At 28.8% G+C, this 18,905-nt stretch overlaps 2 protein-coding genes across 2 annotated transcripts in view; one reads left to right on the top strand and one right to left on the bottom strand.

Annotated features, from left to right (window-relative positions):
• The window catches only part of LOC129984069 (40S ribosomal protein S13), a 327,741-nt gene that overhangs the window by 34,803 nt on the left and 274,033 nt on the right, over positions 1-18,905 (bottom strand). The window lies entirely within an intron of this gene.
• On the top strand, positions 3,446-18,888 carry LOC129984058 (uncharacterized). Its single transcript, XM_056093826.1, has 5 exons — positions 3,446-3,555; positions 10,140-10,248; positions 12,577-12,719; positions 14,907-15,045; positions 18,589-18,888. The coding sequence occupies exons 1-5, from the start codon at positions 3,462-3,464 to the stop codon at positions 18,830-18,832; spliced, it is 729 nt and encodes a 242-aa protein (XP_055949801.1). The 5' UTR covers positions 3,446-3,461; the 3' UTR covers positions 18,833-18,888.

Raw genomic sequence — 18,905 nt, 5'->3', positions numbered from 1 at the left:
ACTATGAGAGGTGCTCGTTTAGCGAGTTATAACTGTAATTGTTTAATGAATCATGATTAAACATTTGAAATGTTTCTTAACGATTCAAACTGTTTCTTAACGATTCAAACTGTTTTCTAACGACCCAAACTGTCTTCTAAGTGATTAGAGGCACAAAAAATGAGCATCAAATGAAAAACATGCAACAATTGGGGCGTCATGTACGGAGGAAAATCTTTTCTTCATTTGCAACAAATTTCTGTTCTGCTGACTCGAAATACTTGAGGAAAAGGTTAATAAATAACGGAAATTATTTTTTAGATTAAAGACTGATAGAACATGAATTACTACATTTAAGATATCCAAATGGTAGAAAACTGGAGTTTCCGATGAAATTATGAAATATTTTTAAAGAATTATAACCTGTTTGCTAAAGCTGTCTTACATTTTACTCTTTGTGAATTCCAAATGAAGTTACAACTATTTTATTACTAAATCACAATGAACTTTTGAGTTTTATCAAAACTAAAATGTGCTTCGTGTAAAACGCATTTTTTGAAGAAAGCTATTTTGTGTTTCTATTTTTTTTTAATTCTGAAATTTTTTTGTATTATTTGAAATTGCGTTATTGAGTATTTGATGTTTTCCCATAAAAACTAAAGTTAATATTGAATCTAAGTATGTTTTTAAATTTTTTAAGTGTAAATAAAAAGCATTTTTTATGAAAAATTATCAATTTAGTAGCTTTGTTCAGCTATATCACAAATACAAGTAATATTTTAGAGCATAGCGCAGATAGTTGTCATGAAAATATAGTCCTACAAGGATTTACTTGTATTTAGAATATAATGTTGTCTGTGGTTGTTAACGTAAGGCTAACTTTTTTAGCTGCTTTTACTCAAATTTCACAATTTTTAAAAAATACATCATTTTAAAAGTTTAATTTTACAATATTTTCCTAGTTTTGAATTATTTGTAGTTAAAAAAAATAACGCTAAAGAAAATATATAAGTTGTTTTTCAAGCAATTGTTTATGAACACAGTCGATAATCTTAACATCGATTGCATTATTAATTTTATACAATATTAATTCTTTTCGCCAAAGAATGTGAAAAATAAAAAATAAAAAATCCTAATGCAGGAAGCTATTTGGCTTTTCAGTTAATGGTTCCTTTTAGAGGAACTGGTGGCAGGTTTCAGCCTGGATTTAAATCTTCTGTTTATGTAAATATTTTATATCTGATATTTGCGGAAAGTTCCCGTCGATGCATTTATGAGCAGAACCCCCATCAAAGGTCATAAAGTTTATAATGAAGCAGTTTAAAAGCTATTTCAAAGCAAGGAACGTTCGAATCCCGGTTCCGGGACGCAAAAGCATTGAACATTCAAGCTTTCGTTTCGTGACAAAAGCACTGAGTGTCTGACATGAACGTCTATTTGATACTTCGTTTGAGAGAAAAGCCAGGCAAACGACACAAGCTGATATGAATTTAAAAATAGTTTTATAAAATATTGTAAAAAAGTGATCTTATAGAGTAAATCTTAGTTAATCCTACTTTGAGAATGATCTCTAATCACTCTGTTATAATTTAATTGTCAATTTTTAAACCAGTTGTCAAGGGTTTCGTGCACTCTTAGCTATCTTCAAGGAGTAAGGATTAGAGAAGCATCGACTTTCACCATTGGTTTTTAAGATGACAGAGCCACTGTTCTCTTCCATTTAAGTCTCTCAGGTTATATACTTAAATATGTTGTTATAACGAGAACAAGTATTAAAAAGAAAAGGAAGCGAAAGGTGAAATAAAATACATACATTAAAATAAAATATTTGCTGAATTTTCTCAAGTTTCTTAAAACCAAATTTCAAAATGTTTTTATTTCGTGGCAATATGAATTAAAAATAAAATTTGTGTGCAAAAATATTACTTAAAAGGTAATTTATGCAGTTATATTTAATCAGTAATCTATTAGCTGGTTGAGCTGTGCACATAATTAAAGCGACCAAATGCCTTACATCAACAGAAACAGCCCTGCATTTTCATTCATGCCCAGGAATGGTTATTAATTTTAATTGAATGTATAGAATTTCTCCAATGATAGCATATAGTTTATATTAAAAAATTAACTAATTTCACTGATTAAATGGAGATTAGCATCTAAAAGCGTTAACTTCTGAAGAGATGTGAATTTTTTTTAATGCTAAAATGCATACATAAGATTTTGAAAAATCTTCAAATATATTCAAAATTGCATTTTGCCAATTAATCCTTATTCCAGCATGCCTTAAATAATATTGCTCTATTTGAAACAGCTAATACAATGTTTTGAATCGAAATTTATCGATGCCATAGTTAAAGCCAACAGTGCCGCAGTTGTAAAACTAAAATATTGGCTACTTTAGCACTTAAAATTGCCATATATTCAAATTATTCGACTATTTCAAGTATAAAAGGGTCGTTTTATTTTTTTAAACCACAAAGGAAAGAGAAAACTTGTAAAAGATGCCAGTTATTATGTATTCAGGAAAACTCCTTAATAATTCTACAACTTTTTCCAAAAATTTGCTGATGTCGATGACTTTCTTTCCATGTTAATTGATAACAAATATCCCAATGAAAAGTAAACTGTTGGTGGAAGCAAATAAAATGCATCGATAATTTAAAACAAAAGGTGTTTATTTAATTATTTAAAAATATATTTCAAAAAACTTCTACCACGATTTTTTCATTGAACAAAAATTTACGTTGCTATTCATTTCCTTTAAGCATTAACATCCCATTCATTTACGCTCTCTTTCAACATAAGTATGTATAAGTATAGTTCCAGTACTTATTCAAATAAGTATAGTATAAATATATTTCCAGTAAGTATTCAAATAAGTATAGTATAAATATATTTCCAGTAAGTATTCAAATAAGTATAGTATAAATATATTTCCAGTAAGTATTCAAATAAGTATAGTTCTCGTTAAGATTTCGAATAAGTATAGTATAAATATATTTCCAGTAAGTATTCAAATAAGTATAGTTCCCGTTAAGAATTCAAATAAGTTTAGTATAAATATATTTCCAGTAAGTATTCAAATAAGTATAGTATAAGTACAGTTCCAATAAGTATTCAAGTGCCAATTCAATCAACAATATTTACTTGCAAATCTATGCAATATTGGTTATGTATGAAATTTTTTATATTTTTTTTAGATTTGAAACCCATTTTTTTCTATCTCGACATTTATCCAATTTTTAATAAAAGAAGATATTTTAGATAAACTAATTTTGAATCATTTGTTTAGCTCAAAATCGCTGATTACTGCATGTATGAAGGCAAAAATCCAGCCTTTGCCGTTCAACTGATGTATCCTTACCCTTAAAGTTTAGAAGTGCTGATGCATGTGTTTATATAAACAACGCTATCCATAATTGGACGGATATCCGGAAACGGAAGCAAAATAAAAAGAAAGCAGCTCATTTATCCGGATCTATATGCTAAGAACACTTGGCAAGAATTTTGTTTTGCATTGTAAGGAACTTTACATGATGTGGAGCACCATCCTACCATTTTTGCTCTTGGTTAAAGGTAAATTTAATATCTTTTTATATACGTTCTTATCATAACAGCTTCATTAAATGTTCAAAATTTATTTGCTTTAGGTTTCATTTTGAAGTTTAAAATAAAATGAGTATACGGTTAAAAAATAAAACTGATATTAAATAGTGAAAATTCTTCAGTGGTTAACATTAATTCTATTAATTACACTTTTCTTCCAATAAATATACTACTCTTGATCTAAATATATTTGTGCTCACACAAAAGAAAATATAAACCATATGATATTTTTTTCTTTTCTGAAGGATAGGCAATTTTTAAAATACTTCAAAATACTATGTACAGAACTAGCGATGAACTATAGAGATAGGAATATTGACGTATGTAACTATGCGTCCCTACATCAGTTTTGTTTTCAGTAAGTAACCATTTGAAACTTTTGTAAGTTCTCTGTTATGTATGCAAGAAACAGCAGAACGCATATACTTTTATGTGGAACAGTCTTATATTCAGCCAGTTAAAAGGCTTTAGGGCTCAAATAAATATTATTTAATTTACTTCTACTCTAAAACTTTAAGATAAATGGTATTTTTAGTCAACGTTTGACACATTTATGCTTGGTTGGAATACTAGAAATGAGCCTTGGAAAAAGCTTAAAGTTTTTAGAATCGTACTAGCATTCTGAGGAGATTAACTTAGTGATTAACAATCATAATTAAAATATTTCATTCCTTTTTAAAATTTTAATACAATATTTCAAATGCTTGTAAAAATTTTTACAAATTTTAATACAAGCATTCAAAATCCAGGATATGAACTTTAAACCCTCATGATATGAAAGTAATGGTTACCAGAAAAACTCCGAATTTAAGATATTACGAAAATAAATATTACCAAATACGATATACGATATTACCAAAAATGCAGAGCTAAAAGGAAAGATCCATTGAAACATTTCAAAAATATGATTTGGTAGCCAAAATATATTAATAATGTAATGAAAACTGACAAGCTTAAAAAGTAAAATGAAATCATTTTTAATGAACTCAAGCTATAAATCAATATAATTAAAACTTATAATATGCTAATAAAGAAGTAATAGAAATTACAACAGTTTCAAAAGACCGGGATGAATGATAAATTATTGTTCTTACACATTGAAAGGTAACTATTCTATGAATTATAAGCAAAAGTGAAAAATGTCAGCAGAAAGTAACTTAATTTTAATATTAGAAAAAGATCACCAGTCATAGAAGAGATTAAATAGTGAATAGACTTAATGTTTCGACAAAAATAAAAAGAATTAATGCAAATTGCATTAAATTCTTATAATTGCATTTAAAAAAATCAGAAAAATAATTATTTGGATATAAAAATGTCACCACAAAAAAGCTATTTTTTTTAACATGAGGGAAATAATTTTTGTGTTATATATTCCAAAACGGCTCTTGAGAAATGCACGATTTAAACAAAAAAACAACAACATTCAATTATATTTTTATTTCTTCCACATCATTTGCAACTGCCTTTTAATTGTTTTCAAAAAATTCGGAGTTCCACATTTTAAACTTTTCTGAATCCAAAAAACACATTTTTGGAATTGTGCCTGTCTATGAAACGATAAATCGCTTTGAACTAGACTAATACAATTTTGGTGTATCATCTTTATATCAAATTTGTAGGTTTCTGCCAAATTTTGCACGAAATCCATTCCGAATGAACAAGTTTAATAACTACAAGAACCAGACGAATAAAATTATAAAAAAAGGTAGATGGATAAAGTTTCATCCACAGATTTAATTTCTATAATGTAGAACTGCGTCAAATTTAGAATTGAATTCATTAAAGTCCAATCAGTCTGTCGGATTGCACACTCGTGTGCATGGAAATGCGATAAAATAAAAATATAAGAATTTAAGTAAATGAGATTTGGTATTTTTCTTGTAGCTACAGCTTATTTTTTTCTACGCCATGATTTTGTTTTCAATTAGCCGAAATATAGGCATCAAAAATACATATTTTTTGTATTTGTGTTTATTAAATGCATATCTAGAATAAATCGCTAAAGCTCGTATGTTAGATTCAGTAGAAATGTTAGATTCATTTTAAAGAACAACCTTTCTCAATTATTGTTCATGTAGTTAATATACAACCACCGATACGGAGCACACAATTCTCATATATGGAAATAAAAATCTGAGTGGTGTTCACTGCCTTCTCCAAGATCCACAATTTTACGATGGGAAAGGGGAAAACAACTTTGTTAGAGAGAGCACGAGAAAGTTTTGGGGAGAGCATATCCGCTGTTTTCAAGTGCAAGGAAAAAAAGGCAGATGAAACAATGTGACAAGAGAGATCTTGACTAGTAAATAAACGGACCAAGTTACATTCGAATTTTTAACTAACCGCCCGTTGAAATTCATTTTCCTCTCGATGAATGGAAATTCATCTCATTCGTGAGGTTTCCATAACAATTTTTGGACTGCCTGCAGTTAAAATTCACTTTCCTCTCGATGAATGGTAGATCTCATTCATCGAGTGTGCTGCAATTTTTGGACTGCCCGTAGTTATTAGAATAATTGTTAGAATAGTTATTAGAAATCATATAAATTTCTGTGAAAGCATTAATTATACAGTTATTTACAAGTTTCTTTAATTTTTTTTATTTATTTACGTGGAAATTTTTGAGATATCTTGGAAAAATCAATAGCACAAGAAAATTAGTATTACAAGTGAATGATATCACATTTAAAAGCTGTATGCAACTGAATTATATCAATAATACATGTAGAGGTATGTTAACTCTGCCTCGAAAAATATGCCTCTACTAATCGGATTATATATCAAATTAAATATCTCTCACGGGCCCTAGGGGAAAGCCCGGTTGAGATTAATGCTTAGAGATGGCTCATATTAAGAGAATCACACACTAATTTAACATAAACAAATTTAATGAACTGGACGAACGGCTGGGCCGCTTTACATCGAGGTACGCTAGTACAGTACCAAACAAAGTTCTTAGGGCGGGAATCAGATAGCTTCTTATTGGCTGTTGAGAGACGACGCGAGCGCCGCTAGGATGGCACTCCGTACCGCGAATGCCGCTAGGATGACGCTCCGTACCGCCAACGCCGCTAGGGGGACGCTCCGTATACTACATACATATCAAGATATAAAATGGCGCCACAAGGGGCAACTTTTTCTGTTTGGGCCGGTTATTACAGAGACACAACTTTCCCCGAGTAAATTTAAATTTTGTTACTTTTTAAATTTCATATGAGAAACTATTAAAAAAGACTGATAGGAATACATATGAGCAATAAATATTTCTGGAACCGACGTAAAATGTCACGAACGGTTGTTCGTTTCGAAACGCGGCTAGTCAATATGGAATGAATTTCGTGACATATCAGAGATCTGCTGTAAAATGAAAACTACTTGTAATTCTAATCAATATCATTTTCTAATTTTAGGTAATGAAATTTAATGAATTTAATAATTAAACAATATAAATAAATTTCATTAATTTTTTAATTTATTTTCTGGAAATGCTCCTTATAAATTACATTACTGATTCACTTTTATTTCAGATATAGAAATCAATTGTACCTATTGTTGTGCTTAAAATAATCAAGGAAAATTTTTGCTGATAAAAAAGAAAATGTGTTTAAATAACACATTGACAGCGTTTTGAAAATAAATTATGGCCTTTCTAATAATTTTTGTAAATCAGTAAGCAATTAAAAAATCAAATGAAAATCCATTAGAATTAGACTGAATGTCAAAGCTTTTGAAATGACAGACCTTCATCTTTTCTGAAGAATTAAGTGCACATTTTGCGCAATCTCGGCAGGCAGATAGCCTGGCAAGAGCTAAGAGCTTTAACATGCATAGTATTTAACAAATTATAATTCAAGTGTCACGATATTCACAAAGATGACGAAGCTACATTGACAAATGTTAGAACCTTTAAAAATGTTAGAAAAGGGGTCAAACAATACAGAGTAATAAAATTAACAAAGGAAGTCAGACTGTTAAGAACGGTTCTTACCGTTAAAGCTAATGTCAATTCAGCTACTGTTTTTTTTTTTTTTTTTTTTTTTCGTTTCAAGGAAAAAAAAATGTGATATTACTTCCAATCGAATACACCTAAAAGAAGCGTAAATTCAAAGAAAAAATTTGGGTAAATGTTAGTGTAGTATTTTTTAAACTTCTAGAGATTTTTTTATAAAATATACCAAGACCACTAAAGAAAGGTCTGTCCTACTTGTTATGGACACTCATCAGTGTTATCTAGCTTTACTAACATTGGATTTTGTCAAAAAATAGAAAAAGATTCTTTTTCCAAGAAACATAAAAGTCCACTTGACAAAGCCACATAACAAAGGTTGCAACTGGTCTATGTTTCGTCAAGTAATCTCATTGATTCTTGGATGAGAAAAAAGCCTGAAAAGACTCTGACCCCATATTTCTTCTACATTGTAATAAGATCTATCAAATTCTATGACACCGTAAAAGATTATCGCAGCTCCCTTGCAATTGCAATCTATTAGGACATTTTTCTGATGTAAATTTCTTGCCACGGCCACACTGATCACTTATAGTGAGCAGTTTTGATTCAGGACGAAATGCTCCAGAAGATGTGCTAAGCAGCGATGCAAAAACAAGACATCCTTTCATATCATAAGAAAATCCTTCGGCTTCAGAAACGAGTCCTCCCTTAAAAATAAGTTTCTCTACTAGGCAAGAGTGGGGAGAGCATCGTGTCAGCCTATACAAAAAAGACAATTTCCTGTCTATGACTATAAAAAATGAACAAACAGAATCCGATAATGAGTTTCATTTTATCATAACCACCAATAAAAAATACCAAGCCCCTTTAAAAAAACATAATCCATTCAGACATGTAAATGAAGAGAAAGGGCTTCCTCACAGACTTTTCAGGATGAAGAGGATGAAAATTTATACTGCTCAGAATTTTCTGAAGGAATCTTAACATTAAAGTTTTCTTCTGTTTCGCAATTGATTGGAATAGGTCCATGACCACAGAGCATTCACAATTACATATCATAATAATTTATGGAATCAAGTGCATTATGAATAAAGTTCCTGGATCTGCTGTTGTTCCACACAACCTATAAAATAATAAAAGCATAAAAATATTACATCTGTTTTCATTGCTAACATTATATGTAACAAATTACCCCATGTATTTTAACAACATAAACCATTGTAGGATTAATTATTGCTATATAAAAAAGTATATAAAACTGTCAATACTGCTGAATTGCTGTTGTCCGATCGTTTAAAAATTATGGATTTTTTAATATATAGAGGCACTTTTACGAACTACTTTTAAAGAATAAGAATAAAGTACTTTTACGAAAGTACTTAAGAGATTAAAGCACTTTTACGAACACATTCTTTAAAGAAAGTATGTTTCATAAAAAATACTTGAAATAGTTTTTTTTTCAAGAAAATTCTTTAGAAAAAGAATAACAGCTAGCCTCTGTCTCTCCTACTTCTAATAAATTAACTTTTTATAAATTCTTTATCCCAGAAATGTAATCGTTTCTATTCCCTTTTTATGCGAGTTTTTTTATTACGTCAAATTTGTGGTCATTTTTATATGTAAATTAAACTAAAAACACCAGATAAATACTAATTTCCTAATAATTTCTATTTTTTAAGAACTACAAAAACGTTAAAAAAAGAAACAAAACAGTTGTTTAAAGTGATTAGTTAAAAATTATTTATTTATTTTTTTTGTTAGTCCTTGAAAATTTTCGAAATTTTCACCATTAGTTATAAATTTTATTAAAATAATAAATTTTATCATTTAATATTGGTTTTATATCATTTATCAAAACTTTGGAACTGCGTGGTATTCCGTAATAATATAAAAAAAATAAGAAACTACACTAAACATAAAGCTTGCTGTTTCACCATTTTTCGGAATTTTACAATTGAATTCAATGAAATACTTTACTTTCACGTCCTCAATAGGATAAGATATTTTAAATATTGTGACATCAGTATTTGAATATTTATTACTGCATTAAAAAATTGAGACATTTGGTACAAACTATTTTTAATATATAATTTCATTAATGAGCTAAATTGCAGAATTTTTTTGTTTCTTTTATTTTCTACTTTTTAATTTTAATTTACCATTCCTTATTAAAATGATAAATGGTATGATAAAGAATATGGAATGATAAATAATAAGGAATTTTGTAAACGGAATTTTCTTAAATTTACCGCTTTCTGTAAGGAATGAAAATTTAAAAACTGAAAACCATGCTCAAAAATATTAAAATTTCTAGAATTCCAGAATTTGAAAACTAAATAAAAAAAAAAATTCCAAAATCCTTCCTTGATAAATATAGTTAGATTAAATTGTGGAAAAAAATGTATAAAGTGGTATTTAAGATGTGTGAAATGCGATTTTTTTAAAAACTTTTTTTTACTCCTTTGAGCTAGACTTCAAATAAACTATTTTTATAATAAATAATTATTTTGAAAGATTCAGAAACATATTTATAAGCAGTAAAACATTATATTTTAATACTTATTTAAAAAAATTAATGCTTGAATGATATGACTTATTTTAGCTACTTTGGGAGAAACAGAATGTTCTCAGAATCCTTTTGAATTTTGCTCTCATCCAAAGCTTTTTCACATGATTCCACAGACCGTTTCGAAATACAACAAACTGTGCCCGTGAGTATTTTTTGGAAAATGTTTAACTTATCTCCCCCCTCCGTAAAAGAAATATTCAATATCTTATACTGTCAAAGTTGATTTTTTTTTTTTTTTTTTTTTTTTTTTTTTTGTTAAATTTACTAACTGTGATGTCAAAATTCTTCCCAATAATTTTAGTACACTTCCTGGCAAAGTAAACTGCAGGAAGCAATTAAGTAAATATCAAATAACGAAGTAATTACAACGCAATGTAATGTCATTCAGTGAGATTACAGTCAAATATTATTGAATAACATTTCATTAATCTTTAAATACTTATAAAATATAAAATTTTATTTAAAAAAATGCTTATCCTTTATTGAATGCTCAGCTTATTATGAATTATCTCTCTAATTACTTATTACCCGTGTATGATTCAACTGGTCTGAAGGATTAACTGGTCTCTAATTAGAAGATACCGCATATCTACAATTTTCATGGAAAATAAATGTCGCAATCAGTGTTTTAATTTTTAATATATACCGTTTTTATATCAACACTAAGTCTCTTTTGGGACGGACTTCATAATTTTGAACTGCGGTCAGACGACAAGGACGACACCTGAGCAGGCACCCCCTCTCCAAACTTCCACACCACACCAGTGGCCGCGACGGATTTAACGTTAACCAGATTCTCTTAAACGATGATTCTTCGGTTGGAGCAGGTCTCGAACCTGAACCTCGAACCGTTCCGAAGCTAAGCCCTAACCAACAGCCCATTGCGGAGACTAAATTTTCATCATTGAATGCAAGTCATGTTTCAGTGGTGACAGTAGAAGGGAAATTCACATTTTCAGATTCTGAAAATGAATTTCAAGAGTTATTCCTCGTGCAAAATTTGTTTATTTTTTAAGTAAAACCGAAATTGTATATTAAAAGAAATTTGGGAAAGGGATTATTATTATTTCTTTCTTTTTCGTACCAACTCTTTCCATTTTTAAAATTATACTCTTTCTATTATCTTAATTGGGGACTCGATGGCCTAGTGGGAAGGGCTCGGCTTCGGAACCGCAGAGTTTCAGGTTCGAGACCCGGTTCCACCAAAGAATTGCTGTGTAAGCGGATCTGGGGTATGATATCCGTCGGGGCCAATTGTCCTCCCGCAGGTGTATTGCGGAAATTTGGAGAAGGGGTGCCAACTCAGGCTTCGTCCTCGTCATCTGATAGTGGTTCAAAGTTATCAGGTCAGCCCCAAAATAGTCCTTGTGTTGCTTTAAAACGTGAGGTTAATATAACTATAAACCATAATTTTAATTGTCTAGTTTAATTATATAATTCATTAAACTGCTAAATACAATCAATTATGAACGAAAGCGGTTTTCCAATCCTTTTCTTAACAAGCACTTTGATTGATTGTTTGTTCAAAAATATTTCAATTCTTTATTTGTACCCATGCATGATTTTTCATCTAAATCACCATCCACTTTTATAATATTTTTTAAATAAGATTAAAATATTTCTTATGAAAATGGTGAATTCTAAGCCTAGAAAACTTTTGAACCATTAGATTCAGAAGTTCAAAACTATTCAAATATATTTGAACCATTCTCATAGCATTTTAATCAAAGATACTTGTGGATTCAATAAAACTTTGAAAGGAAGCTCATTTATGGCCCATTTCTTGTGTTTTATTATTTAACGAAAAAGGAATATTTTAATTCACCCTTGGCAAAATTAAGATTCTTCAAACTAACATAAAACTACTATCATATATAAATAACTTAAACCTTCTTCTCAAATTCCCTTAAATGTGACATTCGTAGTAAATTTTACTCTGGAGAGATTGCATCGTTACGTATAATACCATAAATATAGAAAATTCATAGACAGAATTGATTTACTTTGGTTCAACATAAATCAATGTTAAATTTGTTTACAGCAAAAAAAGGTATAAAGAAGCTTTTATTAAATGCAAAATATATTTTATCTTACTCATTAGCATTATGAAAATATTTCTACTACTCAAGAAGTACACTAACCAGTTAGGAAGTCAAAAAGTCATTAATAGGCATTAATGTCTGCTAAAAAAATTTAATGTAACATGGGGATGATGCTTATTACATTTCATATCAATGATGTTCCCTTATAGATGATGGCTACTACCAACCCTCTGTGTTTGTTCCAAATAAATTGGAAGAAACTTTGTATGGAATCAAATTCACTAGTCTTCTAAAAGTCATAAAGTTTTATTTAATGAAAATAATCCTTGTGTACATCTATTTAAAAAAAAAGAATAATCTACAATGAAGTTCACTTACAGTAGAGATTCACTTAAATTTGACGAAACTGGGGTTTAAATCTTTTTCAGGGATTTGCCGAAATACATCGAATGTTTAAAACGATTCCAAGTGACCTGTGAAGCTGTGGTATTTTTTGATTCAGATGAAGAATACGAAAAACTCCACGACTTTTATTCAGAGCTTTGCGAGGAAGGATCATTACTCAACACGAGTGAGTTGCATTGATCTCAATTCGATCTTTTACACATATAACGTTATAAAATTTGTTTTTTTAGTAATGTAATGTATTTTCAAAGCCATGTCGCAAAAGCAATATATTACAATGTAGCATTTGCGGTATTGTTTCCTTCAAAATATATGATTGACTATATTTATTTCCATAACGATTCATGGAACAAATGAAAAACAAACTGATGGCACAATAGAGTTAACTAGTTGTTTGCAACATAAGTAAAATAATTTTTGGAAGGAACAATGCTCTCAAAGAAGCTAAAGCATTAGATGTAGAAAATAATTTGAAACACTGTGCAACCAAATTATCTCCAAAATTTAGCAGTTGAGAGCATTAAGTAATATTATATATATATATATATATAATATATATATATTTATATTTATATATATATATATATATATATATATATATATATATATATATATATATATATATATATATATATATATATATATATATATATATATATATATATGGTTTCGTTTAAAAAATTCTGTAGAATAATGATTGAATATACATATTTAAAAGGAAGTGAAAAGAATGATTATTTTAAATATTTTCACGAAACAAAATCAAAGAGGCATAAATTTATCCCTTAAGTATATTTGAAATTTGAATCACCATTTTTATTTGCTATCTAGTTTCTAGTTGTTTCAGGATTAGAAACCTTGTCAACTTTCTGCGGAGCAGGTGTTCAGCCGATCTACTGTATTTATCGTTTATTGTTCTGTAAAATCTTGGGAACATTTTCTTCTATGAGAAAATCCAAACCACCCTCTCTCAATCAAACAACATATAACTTATGTTTATATGGTTTTATAAAGCTACATCAGTCATCAACATCACGTGCTTGTTATTTTTATTTTATTTTTATGTATTTGGTGTTGCGTTTCTTCTAAAATGTGTATATATAAGGAAGGTCTGACTTCTGTATTATTAATGATGTAATTAATTTAAATCCGCCTACAAATTTCTAGTATTGTATGGTGATACATGAAACATTATTTATTTATTTGATAATTAATTGTTATGTGGGCTTCTATGTAAAAGTTAACAATTATTATTGCAAAGGCTTCCCATTAAGGCTTCCCATTAATATATATTGAATATATATGAGTCATAAAAAAAGGCGCAAAAGGTCACATAATGTATCACAATCGTATTGAGATACATTATCTTAAAATAAAAGAGATTTTTCTATTAAATGTTCGGCTGTCATGCTTAATACATTTTTTTTCAACACAGTTTATGAATAGTTTATAGGAATGTGTTTTTGCACCTACTGATGAATTCCGAAAAAAATATTAAACTAATCATCTACAACGAATAGTTGGTTCGCTAGGAATATGGATTCCATTTAATTACAACTAAAATGCTAATAATTTGATATTTATTATTCCCTCGATAAAGAATTTTTTAAATACCAAATTATTATAGAAATTATAGCCACTTTGCTTTTACTAAAATACATCGACTTTGTTTAATGTATATATAAGCTTTCCTTATGGAATGAAGCCCCATTGCATCTTAGTGCCATTGCCAAAGTGTATCTTAGGGCTCTTTCTATATTCACTGAAAACACTTAGAGACTCCGATCTTAATTTGTTTCCATAATTATTTCTCTCCTCGTAGATATTAATGAATACAATTCTAATTCGTCTTCAAGATTTTTCCTTTATAAATTGATATCGAATTTTTCCAGTTACTTATTACTAGATTTTGCACTCTCGAGAAAGCTTTTTTTTTTTTTTTTTTTTTTTTTTTTTTTTATCATTCTGGCATGCATGATATGTTATGCTGAAATTGTTGTGGTAGTAAATTAAATGTTATATTATACCATTTCAAAATTCTTCCGATAAATTTTTAACATTTTATGAAGTCGAAAAAATTTTAAATGTCCAGAATAAATTAAATATTATAATAGAAAATATTTTTCATTATAATTTGTTTATCAAATTGCTAAAGGATAATTTTTTTCAGTGTGATTAATATCTATGTAAGAGATTTGACTTATTGTCTATTTTAATTCTCCTGATATCATTTTGAGTAAATATTTGATAAAACACACACTCCATAATTATTATTAGTTGAATATTTTATTAATTCTTTTTTCGAAAAAACTGCCAGCTATTTGGATACAATTCGCTATTTTTTCTCTTGCAGTCATAACTGAAAATCTTAAGTGTTTGAACAAAACCTTCGATTCTAGTCTCTGCTCTGACGAAACTCAGACTCTACTTCATGAGTTCAAATCTCGAGATTCTCCAAACCGAGGAGATCTTTTTATGGATTTCGAATGCTTGTGAGTAGCTGCAATAATTTTTTATCCACTAAAATCCCCCTTTTTAACAGTTATTTTAACTAAAAAATCCTTTTATTGAAGTATTTACTTTTTCGTATATAATGCATTTAAATTCCTTTCTGTTTGTTATATATGTCACTGTTTTAATGTTCTGAAGCTTTTAAATTTAATGAATGCATGACAAAATTTTTAAATTCGACCAGACTTGCGGCTGATTTAGGAATTTCTACGAGTATTCTCGAGCTTTGTACCGTGATCGCAAAAGAAAAAAATCGAAATGGAATATATTTTGTCTTCGCAGATACTTTCTTCATGTTGCGTAAAGATTTTGTGTCTGTGTTTCAAACAAAGAAGGGTTATTACATTTTAATTTTCACTGGAGCTGGTATCATCTGTTAGTGTATGCGCTTTGATCTATTCACAAAGTTATAAAAATGAGCTTCTGTATATTTAATATTAAATCACATCGTTTTTAACTTAATCCAAGTAGAATATTTGATTATAAATAATGAATTTATTTTCCATTTGATAAAATACTGAATAATAATATTTGAGGTCTCTAAATGTTTGCTCATGCTACTTTAAAAACTTTTCATTCTTTGGATGGATTCGTTATAGTTACCAATCATGCAAGTGAATTCTTCTTAGGTACAATTTTATCTTGCTCAAATAGCAGTGAACAGAATCGGCGGCAATATTTATAATGAAATTAATTCCATTTTTCTTTTAAAATTCCGAATGTTGACTACTTAAGAAATACTATCGCTGAAATAAAAAAAAGTATGACGTTGTAGGTTGAATTGTTGTACAGGATAACACAATTCCATGCATATTTGAGAAATCACGAACACATTCCATTTAGCATCAACCAAGTAAAATAATCTTTTGCATTCGGATGGCATATTATAAACCCATTAACAACGAACTTTATTTAAATCATAAATTTCAGTAAAAATTACACCAAAATTTTGATAATTATGAAGTAAAAATTACTAACTTATTTACTAACCGCCTCTGGCGGGCACTTACATAACCGTGAATATTGCACAACTTATTCCTCCCAGGAAAATTATATTTAAATGTTGAATTCTTTCATACAAACAATTAATATTTTAGCACCCTTACAGGAGTTTTTTTCATTGCGCTTCGTTTTGCCCAATTCTCTCTGCCTCTGATCTCATCCAAATTTTGAGTTTTATTCTGAAACTGAAAATAGACCAACTTCAATTAAACCAACGAACTGCTCTTTGAACGTGCTTATAAATGATATCAGGATAGAAAGGAATAATTCGTAATCGGAGGGCTGTTTTGTAATATCGTATTTATTTTATCTGTACTTTTTTTAATATTTTAGAGAATCTTTTTAAAATTTAGTACATTACAGCAAGGAAATAAAACTTCCAGATAAAAAATAATAATACATTTTTATATGTCTAATTTAATACAGGGTTTAAAAATGGACGAATTATAAAAAATTTGAATCTTTGCTCATTTCTGAATTTACGTATCAATCGTAATTGTCATAAGACTGAAATATTAATAAATTTTATTAAAGTAATTCTCTAAAAATTCTTCCCAAAGTGCAAAAAATAAACCAATGTTTTTGTTAGTAACCCAAGATAAAATGTATGAAGTAGTTACGAAAAGGTTTTGAATTTTATCACAATAGAAAGTGTGCCGTGTATAAAAATACAGTGAATAAAAATAAAGTTAAAAATTGACTATAGCTTGAGAAAATTTTTATGTCAACTAAATTGGTACTATAAAAACGAGGTATAAAAATGTTACTTAATTTTTAATGAGAATTAAAGAAAATAATTTCGTGATGAATATATACTTTCCCCAAATTATGCTTGTGTCAAATTTTTTTAAGCTTAGTGACTTGTTTTTTATATTGCCAATAAATATGTAGATAGACAAATACTAATAGAGATTTATTCTGGACTCTTTCCGTAAAAATTCATTATTTAAAAAAAACTGGACTTAATTTTATAGAATCTATCTCCATGGAAAAGTTCCAAAGATAGCCTTAAAATTGTATTAATCTGATAGCATTATATCTGACTCGAAGAATTAATTTTCATGTTAAGTAAGTATGATACTGATTTTAAACATAAAACGACGAAATTGTTTCTAAGCTGCTTTCATCTATTTTTTCGAATTGAATAATTTTTAATTAGACAATTTATAAAACAGACAATGTAAGAAACAATAATATATATATATGAATATCCACAATAATGTGTTCATGATGACACGATGAAACTAAAATACTGTAATAAACACTTACGTCGTTCGGACGAGACATTCTAGATACTACCGACCCTATTTGAACAATTTTTTCCTCCTTCGCCAATATAAATTTCATTGCTTTAAGAGTATCCATTTCGATTCTGTCATTTAGATAAGTGCTTTTTAATATGTACGTATTTAAGTTCTTAACCTTCATTCAGACTTAATGAAGAAAAACAATGCTTTTTAATATGAATTCTTTTAATGAACATAAATCTAAAACAGTACATTAGCATTCTGCCGTCTTTGGTTGCAGTTTTTTAAATTTAAATTATTAAAATATTTGCCGAGATTTAAAGCTCAATTATCTCTCGCTGAGTTATTTTGAATTAATACTGATGCTTTAATTGCCGATTTAATTAAAATCACCCTTAAGTATGTATATTTGTAATCTGTATTGTGAAATTCATTACAAGGTTGAAATTCGTTCTGAAAATATAACTCCTAATAAACTGGACAGATACTTCACAAAGCTGCACAGAATAGCTAAATCTATGCGACTGATAAATTGTAAGTTATTGCATTCGATTCAACATGATAATGTTTAAATATGATGTTCTTAACATGATAATGTTTATAAGTTGGAAATTATCTGTTGCTTGTAGTATGCAAAACAGTAAAATGTGTGATATGATAAGCGTGGTGTACAATATTATATAACGATCCACAGGGAAAACTGCTGAATATAATGAAATCATATTTGATGCACAGGAGCCTCTTGTGTGAAAGGTACTTTCTAAAAACAGTTTTTTAAAACCTTTTATTGGATGTTTAACTAAAGATGTGTCGAAATGTTAAATGTTCTGCACAGCCATTTCTGAATACATTGTTTTACAAAAACTATTTTCATGTACTTTAAAACCCTAATAATAATAATAATGACCCATTTTATTTCGGAAATATTTTTTCTAAAATGTTGATAAATTTTCAAAAATCTTTTTAATTATATACTACAACAAAACCTTTGATCGCTTTTTACCTCTCCATTTTCAAACGACATAAAATACTTTTATGAAGGCAGACACTTTAGATGCTGCTGTGTAATACAAAGAGCAAATTTATAAAATTAAACTAAAGGTAGGAGATTGAAGCTTAAGATATCATCATAGTGCAATTTTTCAAACTGTATGTCCGAATCTCCTTCAATTTTGTTTGCTTTGTCTCCTAAAGATATATTCAAATAGATATTTCAAAGTACAATTGAATAATTTATATAAAAAAGTTTGCTTATTATAAACTGGCATTTTCTAGAAAAAGCGTCTATGGCGCCGCCTGCATGACAGCCAATCTTTCGAAGAAATGTGGGGCAATCGTAAAAGAAGCAGCGTACGACGTGATTCGCCGATCCAACTTCCTGCAGTACAGTTGCCCCACACAACTCGGGAAACGGCTGCTGGATGACCCAAGGACCACCGAATTACAGACGAAATATCAAGACTTCTTCTACACCCTTTTAGGAGAATTTTCTGACAATGATTCGGGCTCTGGATATTAGTAAATTGGAATCGAAAATGAAAGTCAAATTAAAATTTGTTTATTTGTCAATGTTAATATATCGCACTTTAAAT

The sequence above is a fragment of the Argiope bruennichi genome, chromosome 9 (assembly GCF_947563725.1).
Source record: "Argiope bruennichi chromosome 9, qqArgBrue1.1, whole genome shotgun sequence".
NCBI classification, from domain to species: domain Eukaryota; kingdom Metazoa; phylum Arthropoda; class Arachnida; order Araneae; family Araneidae; genus Argiope; species Argiope bruennichi.
Note: the sequence above shows the minus strand (reverse complement) of the source record. Positions and strands in the feature narration are given on the sequence as shown.